Consider the following 12,098-nt stretch of genomic DNA (forward strand, 5'->3'; position numbering starts at 1 on the left):
TATAATTGCCCTTATTTAAGTTTAAAATACTAGTCTTAGACCCTTCTCTCCCTCAAACTGAATGTAAAATTCAGTTACATGATTGCTGCTACCTAAGGGAGCCTTCACTATGAGGTCATTAATTAATCCTATCTTGCTGCACAATATCAGGTCTAATATAGCCTACTTGCTTGTAGGCTCCAAAACGTGCTGTTCTAAGAAACTATCCTGAAAACATTCTATGACTTCTTCATCTAGGCTACATCTGCCCATATGACTCTTCTGGTCTATATGTAGATTAAAATCCCCCATGATTATCACCATACCTCTCTGATAAGCTCCCATTATTTCTTCCTTTATACCCCATCCTACCATGTGGTTACTGTTGGTGGGGTGGGGGCTGTACACCACTCCCACAAGTGTCTTCTCACCTTTACCATTTCTCATCTCTACCCAAATCACCTCCACCTAGAACTTGAGTGCGCAGGGCATAATTTCAAAATATGCAGGTGACACAATACTTGGAAGTATTGTTAAGTGCAGAGGGTAGTGATCGACCTCGAGGGCACAGACAGGGTGGTGGAATGCTATGGCAGATGAAACTTATTTAGAGAAGTGATACATTTTGACAGGAAGAATGAGGTAAGGTAATAAAATAAGAGGTGAAATTCTAAAGGGATGTAGAAGCCGAGGGATCTGAGGGTATATGCACAAATTGAAGGTGACAGGGCAGTTTGAGAATTCAAGGCACGTGGAAAACCGGACATTATAAGTAGAGGCATGAAGTGCAACTGGAAGGAAATTTTATAGAGCCCTGGTTTGACCTCTTAGCTGTGTCCAGTTGGGTGGCAACCACACTTTAGGAAAGATGCGAAGACATGAGAGAGGTTGCAGAAAAATTTATGGGAAAGGTTCCATGGTTGAGGGACTTCAGTTATATGGGTAGACTGGAGAAGCTGCACATGTTCTCTTTAGAGAAGAGTAGGTTGAGAGGGGATTTCATAGAGGTTCTCAAAATCATGAACGATCTGAACAGAATACGAAAGAATATTCAGAAAGTTCATCATGGAATGTGTAAACCCAGGTTTAGACTGGACGAGGGATTGAATTTGGCTGCAATGCTGTTTGTGTTCATGAGTTAATCTTGAAAGAATGGAAATGATGAGAAAAATCAAATAGGAGGAATGAGTAGTTGGAAGAAAATGGAGAGAAAACCTATTAAATTAGTATGGTATTATCCCACAACACTCAAGAAGCTTGACACTGTCCAGGACAAAGCAGCTCACTTGATTGGCACCACATCCACAAACATTCACTCCCTCCACCACCGACGCACAGTAGCAGCAGTGTGTACCATCTACAAGATGCTCTGCAGGAATTCACCAAGGCTCCTTAGACAGCAGATAGATGGAAACACCACCACCTGCAAGTTCCCCTCCAAGCCACTCACCATCCTGACTTGGAAATATATCGCTGTTCTTTCACTGTTGATGGGTCAAAATCCTTCCTAACAGCACTGTGGGTGTACCCACACCACATGGACTGCAGCGTTTCAAGGAGGCAGCTCACCACCTTCTCAAGGGCAACTAGGGATGGGCAATAAATGCTGGCCTAGCCAGCGAAACCCACATCCCATGAATGAATAAAATAAATGAAAATGATTTACCTCAGCTCTGGCTTCGCAATTCCTCATTTTTGATGTGGCAACTTGGACCTTGGCCATGCAACTGGTGAATGGTAAAACAGAATGGACATCCTCCATTCTGCTGCCGGTCAATTAGTCCGGGTGAAGAGCCATTCGCTGGTAAAAATCCAACGAGGGGTATGGAAGTATTTCTTTGTAATTAGTGTGTGGATTAACTATTTTTCTTGAACCCATGACCAGAAGGTCATGTTGACCTGGAATTCACTCATATTGGTCTTGGAATGGTAACTTGGAAATCTTTCTAACCTCTGTTGAAGTTGCTTTGGGGGAAGTAGGTAACTTAGAATGTGATCCTGACTGTTGGCAGTGCCAACTTCTTACCTCTGCCTATTCTTATTCATGTGTGTGGAAGCCTGCTCAGGTGCTGTGCCATGTGCTGGTTATTGATCGAGTGTCGTATGACAGGTGCTGCTCGCCCTCAGCTGCAGCCATTTTACATGCTTTCAGAGTGAGTGCATCAGACTGTTTGGTTCCTGGAGCTATCTTGGTTATATTTGATCCTAAACTAGCCAGATAATTTATGCTATGTGTATTTCAAGCAGCGAGTGGAGATCAGAGATGGGAAACCTCTGTTTTTGGTTTCTTTTTCAGAACTCAATCTCAGGGCAAAAAAACTACTGCTATGTTTAAAATCGATGAACTAGGAAGGAGGACCAATGCTCCATTTGCCCAACCCAATCACTAAGTAAACTGAGGGAGCCAGTGCATTTTAAATGGCCAGGGTAACTTCTCTCAAATATCTGGTTGACCATATTTTGCTCCAAGGTATAACTAACACATTTAATATTTTATGTATCTTTCCTTTTTAAGTGGGGTCGTTGGATTTTTTTTCCAAAGAAAACATCTCTACAAATTCTCTGCTTCTGTTCTGAAGGCAGCAACTGTTGCTTGGCTACGGTTTTGTAGGAGGAGCCTTTTCAGTGCCTGCAGTACGTTTTGAACAGTGATTCCAAACCTGTTTTTAGTTGCATTTTCTTTCCCAGCCTTCAGCCTCCAATGTTGTACTGCCAGCTCCAGATAAGACCACTGATGGAACCTGTGCCTTCCTGCTTTGTACTCAGTACATGACATGCCACTTATCCTCTGAACTAATACTGAAGGCTTGCTCTATGCCTACCCTTAAAGATTAGTGAGAGGAAATATTTGGGGTTTTTTTCCCCCAAAGTTAGTGAGCAATGAACGATTAAAGTTAATTAGTATTCAATGCCAATTGTGGGTAATTACATAGCCTATATCAAAGAGATAAGAATAAGTTAACTTGAAATGTACCTGACATTGCGCAGTGCCAGTGTTCTGATACAGTACAAGCTGATTTGTTTGAGTCGCTATGTCTTTCCTGGCTGCCATGTAAATGATGTGCTGAAGGGAGTAATTATTTGATACACAATCAGCTTTTACATTCTCAAGAAGATCGCACACAATTAAGGTTTAATTGTCTGGAAGTATTTTACATTGAAAAGGCATGTAAACCAATCAGCGTTCTTGGTGTGTGTGTTTCCTGGGATATGCTGCTGACTTGGTCCACCTGCTTGATGATGGCTAACATTGCTGCTGACTGGGAGGAGCAGGTTTTGGCCATGTGTTTTAAGGCTGAGCCAACTGGTGAGAAAATTCTGCAATACTTCAGAGAACTTAGTTATTCACGCACAATTATCATTTATTCTGATTGTGACTTTTAATAAACCTGCAGATAGCTGCTAAAATTGGAGGTGACACTGCCACAACAGTAAACCACAGCACACCAGAATTTGGATTTGTTGGTCAAAAGAGGCAACTGGAAGATGGAGGTAAGACAATTAAAGGATAACTCGTTTCTTCAACTCGTACTGAAGCTTATAGTTAGCTAATGCTTTGCCTTGAGAGCTGACAGTCTTCAGCATTATAATCCTTTAACTTTTGATTTTGTGACAGCTAATGCTATTGCTTTTTATGATGTAAAAACTGGCTACTAAACTCCCTGGTTCAGTCTCAGCTTGTGGTTACAGATACAGCAGGTATTCAATAATTTGGTTGAAAATTTGACTGGTGATGCATCACAGAGGCCTGGATTAACATTGGTGTAAAATAATATTGGAGTCGTGGAGTGAATTGCAGCTGTTGTGACAGATGGGGAAGGTCATAAAGTGGAGCCCAAAAGTAATGAGCCTCACTGTGAATCTTTGCTATTCACTCCCTAAGTTTTGCCCTTTATTGCCCTAAAGAAGAATTGAAGGTGACCATCCAGTTGGGACCAGGTTTGTTAATGAGATAGACCGCCATCTATTCCGCTCAGATTTTGAGGTAGCCCTGTTTTAAATATAGGGGGAATTGACTAAGCTGATGCAGGTTTTTTTTTCCCACTTCAATAAACAGTTCAAAGCCCAGGAAATGAGCTAAAATTAGCAAGTTAACAACAAGAAGTGATTTGTTGTGTAATGAATGGAGTCACGGAATAAATCTCTGGAGAAGGTTATTAAAGCAAGTGGCATAAATGTCTTCAAACTACAATTGGATTCTATTGCAAGAGAAGGAATACAGTGAGACGGTGGGTAGATGGTTGTATTAGGAAAGGGACATTTTTGGCAAATGGTCTTTTCTGCGGCTGTAGAATCTTGTTCACTGTTTAACCCATTGAAAGTGCTCAGAAACTTAGCGAGCTTTTAGAAAATCCTAATGCATTGTATGACATAGATAACATGCACTTGAAGGATATCTTCCTTGTGTGTTCACACCCACCCTCTGCCATATGTTTCATACTGAGCAGACTTGACTCGAATATTTTTGAAAAATTCTCATCTTAAGTATGTACTGTGGTGAGCAGGGAGGTGGAGCAGATCACTGCTCTTAACGCAATTTTGAGCAGCTCAAAGGGAAAGGTACTGGACACCAACCTTGTGTCTTTAAAACATGGCACGTAAATGGAGATTCCTTCACCTCCGTGCCAATTTGTAATGGAATCTATTTTTCTTTGCACCTGATTAGTGAATTTAAACCCATCCTTCTATGCTCATACTGTGCTTCTGCCCAGAAATTAGTATTTATGAGAACTGAATAAAAAAAATTCCTTTCTGGGGGCTGCATGCTATGCTGTATGACATCAGGGAACTAGGTTTACACCAGTCCAGACAGTTCTGCACTTGACTAGGGTGATCTCCTCAACCACTTGGGCTTTAAATCAAATTATTGCAGTCGGATCCAGAATGAACAGCAACACTGGGAAGAGAGGGGCCTGGCATGCTATTGTCAAAAAAAAAAAATCAATGTACTGATTCTCCTGAAGAGGATGGTTTAGTCCAGAATACCTTGTGAAATAGTTCTAACGAAACCAGTGTGGTTGTTTCTTTTTATGCGATTCGTATTCCTTTAAAGGTCTGGACAGGGTGTAATATAATAGTGTAGTGGAAATGTGAAATATACGCTTACTGTTATCTATTAATAAAGCCTATTCTATAAATTTGAGAAATGGACATGTAGGCTGGAATAAAGTAGAATCTACTTAAATTGAGCTCTGCTTATATTTACAATGTTCTAGATTTTTCCTTCACTAATCTTAATGTTTTGATGCATTTGCATTAAGCTTTCAGTTCGCGTTTCTAATGTTTTATTTTTACTCTGCTGCAGTGACCATCGAAGAACCCTTCTCATAGGTCTCTGGTTGACATATGATACTGATGCCAAAGCCATGAAATGCTTTGGAATTAAGATATCAAATTGAAACCAATCTAGCAGCCTTGAGCCTGTTATTCCTTTCCTGACTATCTTTGCTCGGTGGTTGTAAAGTGTTTTTGGATGTTCTGTGGTTGTGCTGATGCAAGAGATACAATGCAAGGCTTTTTCTCCCTTGGTTTGCTTTGCACCATCTCAACAGGTCCGATTCAATTGATAACTGGATTTGATTGCTGCACTAAATCAGTATTACAATAGAATTAATGAATATTTTTCAGCAGAAGTTAGCTTTCTATATTAAAACACAATCAGCTTCAGATTTGCTTATATTTTTCTCACTTGTATTTGCTACAGCAGTTCTGCATTTAAGTGAGTGTTCTAGCACAATAACAATCCATTATGAAGAGCCTGAATCCTAAAAGGTTTGTAGGGCACTCAGTTCTTACCCTCAGAACTTTCAGTTGACCCGATTTTTAGTAATCTTTTTGTCGATGTTTCTTGCTAAATTTCCATATTAATATTCCCAATGCAATTTTGTCACCTTTAGTGTGGTTGCAGGTTTTGCCCACAAGCTGACACTGTGGTGCAGGTTTTTGATGTCTTGCATCTTTATTTTCTCTGAAGTCAACTAACTGGACCACGCCATGGACAACTGACTGCTGCTAAAACAGCCTTACTTGTTTGCTGCATTAACCATACCTTTGCTTTCACTATATCCCACTTATATGTCAACATGCCACAAGGAAAACCCTGTTTGAACATGCCATCAATTTAATGATAGATTAACTTGAAAATTATTCCTCATGTCTCCACCTCAGTGAGCTGGGTGTTTTGAGGCTTGTGCCCAAACCCCCCCACCCCCACCCCTCCCGGCCCCCTCACAATACCCAGCACCAATAGGCACTCAGCATCCACCAAAGTGTTCCTCTGTGTGTTTTCAGATGAAAGGACCTTCTCCCCTTGCAGCTAAAACCCAGCAGACCCCCTGGAGTGTTTCCAAGCTCCAGTGTCTCTTGCCTAAGACTGTGCTGCCAAAGTCCCAACCCATCCAATGCAGCTCGCCTCCCCGCCAGAACCTGAGGTAGAACTGCTAAATGTTCATTAACTCCAACAGATCTTGCTATTTATTATTAATTTTAATACTGGTAATGGATAAAAATTCAAAGGTTCAGAGACACTATAGCCACTCAATAGTTTTCAGTGAATCGTGGAATTCAATCTCCAAAGCACCTGTAAAATCCCAGAATTTCATCTGATAAAAAAATTTGAATTATTCACTAAATCACTAGCCCTGCTCACCCCTGAATGGTATGCAGCGACCTATTTTGTAAAGTAGCAAATCCTCTGAGCCAGCATGGTAAGTCAGCAAGTACAGTTTAGAGAGTAGTACTGTTGGTGTTGAGAATGTGGTCTTGTCCACCTCGGTTGAACTTCGCAGTTTGCTAATTAAATTGGGGCTTGGAGGACCAGATATTGGAATGTTTACTGACAACAGCAAGGTGTCAAATGTGTGTCAGTGTTTATGGCACTCTAGGAATATTAAGTCAGTGTTCCTGCCACTGATCTGTACAATAAATGGGAGTGGTGGGGGTGTGAGAAGAAATGTGTGAAGAACATCTTCAGTGATGGGACAGCATATGACGTGAGTGATTTTGACATTCTGAGCAGCTGCTTAAATTTATTCCTTATAAGGTGTAAAAACAAACCCTTTTTTTCTCTTACAGATCAGCCTGATAGTAAAAAAATAGCAGCACAAAGCGATCGTAAGTAGTCTACTTATTGCATGCACCTACAAAAATGATTTGATAAGTTTTGTCACCAGGATTTCAGTCAAATGTGATATTGGGCATGTGAAACCTTCTGATCGCTATACCACAGACAACTGTTTCACACTTGGATTTCAGTTGAACTTGTAGCAGCCTAAATTGTGTTACAACACAGAATTGCAAATTCTGCTCTTCCAAAGTTGGATTGTTGACAGAGAGCACTTTAAGCTCTGTCGAATGTTTGATTAATTACAGTGGTGGGGGAAGGCTGAGGTGATGAAATGCCCAGTTGGTATCCTGACTGATCACTGTAGAAATTAGACCCAGTGATAACACTGCCATGCTGAATTAAGTTCTTCACAATAATCAGTGAGCGCATATTTTGCTGAAACATTTGTAACTGGCTGCCGTAGAATAAGGTGTTCTTCAGTTTTGATATTTTAGCCCTGAGAATGTGACTTTTATGATTTACTTGTATAACATTTAGATAAATTCAGTAAAATAAGTCGAGAATTTTTGGTGCCTTGCCTTTTGGGCTTAATTTTTGGATATTTTTTACCTTGTTGCTTTTGGAAAAATCCAGCAGCATAACTGCTTTAACCCAGGTTCAAAAAACAAATGGATCGTTGAATATTAAAAAAACGGGCAGCAGATTAAACAGAGAACTCAAGTGGAATTTGGTTTCCGCTGGTGAACTTTCATAGTTTCATAGAAAGGAGCCCTGTAACATGCTGTTTCCAAATTAAAGATTTCTGGTATGCAGGAACTCTGAAAGTCACTTTCCAGCAAGGGACAGCTTATAGCAGCAAAAGCAGGACTGGGCACTCGTAGGTTAAAAGTAATTTTTTGTGTTAAACGTCTCCATTTGTTGCACTCAGCACGGAATCTAGCCATTTGAATGAGGCCTGGCTTTGTATTTATGTATTGCAGAAAGAAAAATTCCCTTTCTTTGTTGTAGTTTCAGTCCATTTGCAGATGTTGAGTTTTTGACTCAGTAGCAACTGACTTCATTGTATTTGTTGTCTTTAGCTGAATAAATGGTGCAGTGCCTTTGATTTCCCACGGAGAAGCAGTCACTCTGGCTTGACCTTGTATGCTTTCCAGTGGACAGTATTTGAGCTGCAAGTGGTGGAAGCTATGGAGTAGATCTCCATCTTCTTTCCCCGATCGGGAAATACTGGAGAGGAATAATTTCATTTTAAACTGGATTCTGGAGCCAAGAAAGCCTTGTGTCAGTGGTGGACAGCAGCCTTTCACTATAAATTGGTTACATGGTTAATTGGCAATCTGGTCGTTTACTACATTCTCACATCGCACCTGCGGTTGTGACTTAAACTCCGTTTTACAGCAGTTTATGTGTGGTTTGTTGAATTAATATTTCTGAGGGCTTTTCAATAGCTAGTTATTTTTCCCCCATTTAGTGGTCAACGTCCTAACGTGTAATGTCTGAGTCCTTAGCGACGAAAATGATGATACTCATATTGGTGAAAAGTGTGTTCATTAGTTTTGAATCATTGTGCACAGTTATGCTGAAGAGGTTTGAGTAAATTTGATATTGTTCGCATTTGATGGCACGAGTGTTGTTCATTACTGTTGTGCTGTTGAAGATTCTATTTTTCCTTTAACTTAGTCCCTGTTTTCTTCCCTAGCGATCGGAGCTCAGCTTGCAGCAATACATCAGCAAAGGTAAGGAGAGCTTGATGTTGAAGGTAAATATGGAGCTTCCCCTCTCTCAGATCAGAGATGGAGTCCAGCTCCGAGTCATAGCGATCAAGGTGATTCAACATTCAATTCCCAGTCTTTGCTGTCAGCTGATCCCGGCTGCCATAGCACTGAGGCACCACAAGCCCCTGGTTTAGGACAGGCAATTAGCCAGGAGTCCTGCTGCTTATCACTATACAGTAAACTTTACCAGAAGCTTGGATAAGATGTCTTGAGTCTGAAAGCCTTGTCCACTCTCAATCAAAACACTCATGTGAATAGTGGACATTTCAATGAGGTATACGACGGTGTCAGACACCTGTAGAGCTGAGCTCCAAGAAACAGCCCCTTTAGAAGGGGTGGAAATGAAAAGCAAAAGCCATTTAAACAAGTTTCCTCAAACGTAAATTGTGCAACAGTTTAGAATTGGAGATGTGTGCAATGTGGTTTCCCCATCACAATTCAGCTGTCATGTAGTACTGCAGGTAATAACATATGCAGCACGTTCAATAAGGCATTATCTAAAAGACTTGGACACCATGAAGCCGTGGCATTCTGATTCATACTGACTACCCAAGTACTAATAAACCCATTTTCCAAATGGAAAATTGGGGAGAGTGAACCTTGGGATTCTCTTGTGCATTTTGTTTCTGTCAATTTGTTTGGTTTTGGCATCTATCTTCTTTTCCAGGGCAACCCTTACAGAGGATTACAGAGTGCCAGATGGGATGGTTGGTCTCGGTAAGTTAATGATGGAATAACGAACAAGTGAAGTTTAAAGTTTTTATTTTCAGTCTAATCCTCATATCGCTGAAGGCACCAACTCCAGTACCTTGTCCAAGTAACCTTTCCTCATGAGACCAGACAGCTCATGTCCTGAGCCAATTCCCATCCATATGCAGAGAAGGGGCTGTCAGTTTTTGAATGTTAAGATTGGAGAGTGTTGGATTCTGACCAACTGGACGTGTAGGTTTTCTGTATTCTGAAGGTCCCTGGTGCTAGGGTCAAGGTTGTCTCAGAGCAGCTACAGGACAGTCTGAAGGGGGAGGGTGAACAGCCAGTGGTCGTGGTACACATTGGTACAAACGACATAGGTAAAAAAAGGGATGAGGTCCGAAAAACAGAATATAGGGAGTTAGGAAGTAAGTTGAAAAGTAGGACCTCAAAGGTAGTGATCTCAAGATTATTACCAGTGCCACGTGCTAGTCAGAGTAGAAATAGCAGGAAATATCGGATGAATACGTGGCTGAAGAGATGGTGTGAGGGGGAGGGTTTCAGATTCCTGGGATGTTGGGACCGTTTCTGGGGGAGGTGGGACCAGTACAAACCGGACTGGTTACACCTGGGCAGGACTGGGACTGATGTCCTAGGGGGAATATTTGCTTGAATGGTTGTGGAGTGTTTAAACTAAAATGGCAGGGGGATGGGAACCTATACAAGGAGTCAGAGGAGGGGTAATCAAGGACAAGAACAAAAGACAGAAAGGGGAATAAGAAAAGTGATAGGCAGAGAAATCAAGGGCAAAAATCAAACAGGGCCTCAGTGAAAAATAGTACGAATGGGACAAATAATGTTAAAAAGACAAGCCTTGAGGCTTTGTGCCTTAACGCGAGGAGCATTCGCAATAAAGTGGATGAATTAACTGCGCAAATAAATGTAAACCATAGGAAAGTTATAGCACAGAAGGAGGCCATTTGGCCCATCTTGTCCATGCCAGCCCGAGGACACCCAGGTGCCCTTTCTAATCCCACCTTCCTACACCCGGCCCATAGCCCTGCAGCTTACAGCACTTAAGGTGCAGATCCAGGTACTTTTTAAAAGAGTTTCTGCCTCTATTGGGCAGCGAATTCCAGACACCCACTACCCTCTGCGTCAAAAAGTTCTTCCTCATGTCCCCCCTACACCTTCTGCCACTTATCTTGAATCTATCTCCCCTGGTTCTAGAATTTTCCACCAAGGGAAACAATTTTATCCTGTCCACTCTATCTATTCCCCTCATAATTTTGTACACCCCAGTCAAATCACCTCTCAGCCTTCTTTGTTCTAATAACCCAACCTATCCAATCTCTCCTCGTAGCTACACTTTTCTAACCCTGGCAACATTCTTGTAAACCTCCTCTGCACTCTCTCCAGAACTATTACGTCCTTCCTGTAATGTGGTGACTAAAACTGCACACAATATTCCAGTTGTGGCCTCACCAGTGTTTTATACAATTCCAACATTATATCCTTACTTTTATATTCTATACCTCTGCCAATGAGGAGAGCATTCCATATGCCTTCTTTACAACCTTGTCTACTTGAACTGCTGCCTTCAGGGACCTGTGTACTTGTACACCAAGATCTCTCACTTCATCTACGCCTCTTAGTATATTCCCATTTATTGTGTAATCCCTGTAACTGTTTGACCTCCCTAAATGTATGACCTCATATTTCTCTATATTAAAATACATCTGCCACTTTACCACCCACTCCACCAACCCATCTATATCGTTTTGGAGATTATGGCTATCCTCTACACTATCCACTACTCGGCCAATCTTTGTGTCAACTGCAAATTTCCCAATCGTGCCCCTCACATTCACGTCCAAATCGTTAATACATAACACAAACAGCAAGGGTCCCAACACCGAGCCCTGTGGAACACTACTTGAGACAACTTTCCATTTGCAAGGGCATCCATCGACCATTACCCTTTGTTTCCTGTTACAAAGCCAACCTTTTGTCCAGTTTGCCATATTACCCTGAATCCCATGGGCTTTTACTTTCCTGACCAATCTGCCATGTGGGACCTTGTCAAATGCCTTGCTAAAATCCATGTACACAACATCCACTGCACTACCTTCATCAACCCTTCTTGTCACTTCCTCAAAAACTTCAATCAAATTTGTGAGGCAAGACCTTCCTTTAACAAATCCATGCTGACCATCCCTGACTAGTCCATGCCTTCCCACATGACAGTTAATCCTATCTCTCAGAATTGATTCTACTAATTTGCTCACCACCGATGTAAGACTAACTGGCCTATAATTGTTTGGCATTTCCTTTGATCCCTTTTTAAACAATGGAACTACGTTTGCATTTCTCCAGTCCTCCCCTGTATCTAGTGAAGATTGGAAAATCATCCTCAGAGCATCTGCTATCTCCTCCCTGACTTCCTTCAGCAGCCTCAGAAACAATCCACCTGGCCCTGGTGACTTATCAACTTTCAAGGATTTCAACCCTTCGAGTACTTACTTCCTCTCTCTTTATGACTATCCCGTCCAATATCTCGCAGTGTTCCTCCTAGACTACTACATCTA

General features: G+C 41.5%; 1 protein-coding gene across 4 annotated transcripts in view; it reads left to right on the plus strand.

Moving 5' to 3' along the window:
• Window positions 1–12,098, plus strand: part of khsrp (KH-type splicing regulatory protein) — a 65,367-nt gene that overhangs the window by 18,154 nt on the left and 35,115 nt on the right. For all 4 annotated transcript variants that reach the window (XM_078531327.1, XM_078531328.1, XM_078531329.1 and 1 more), the window contains exons 2-5: window positions 3,375–3,471; window positions 7,054–7,092; window positions 8,745–8,781; window positions 9,488–9,537. In XM_078531327.1, the coding sequence (XP_078387453.1) occupies window positions 3,375–3,471; window positions 7,054–7,092; window positions 8,745–8,781; window positions 9,488–9,537 (223 nt within the window). The remainder of the gene's footprint in view (window positions 1–3,374; window positions 3,472–7,053; window positions 7,093–8,744; window positions 8,782–9,487; window positions 9,538–12,098) is intronic.

Source organism: Cetorhinus maximus, chromosome 28 (genome assembly GCF_964194155.1).
Source record: "Cetorhinus maximus chromosome 28, sCetMax3.hap1.1, whole genome shotgun sequence".
NCBI classification, from domain to species: domain Eukaryota; kingdom Metazoa; phylum Chordata; class Chondrichthyes; order Lamniformes; family Cetorhinidae; genus Cetorhinus; species Cetorhinus maximus.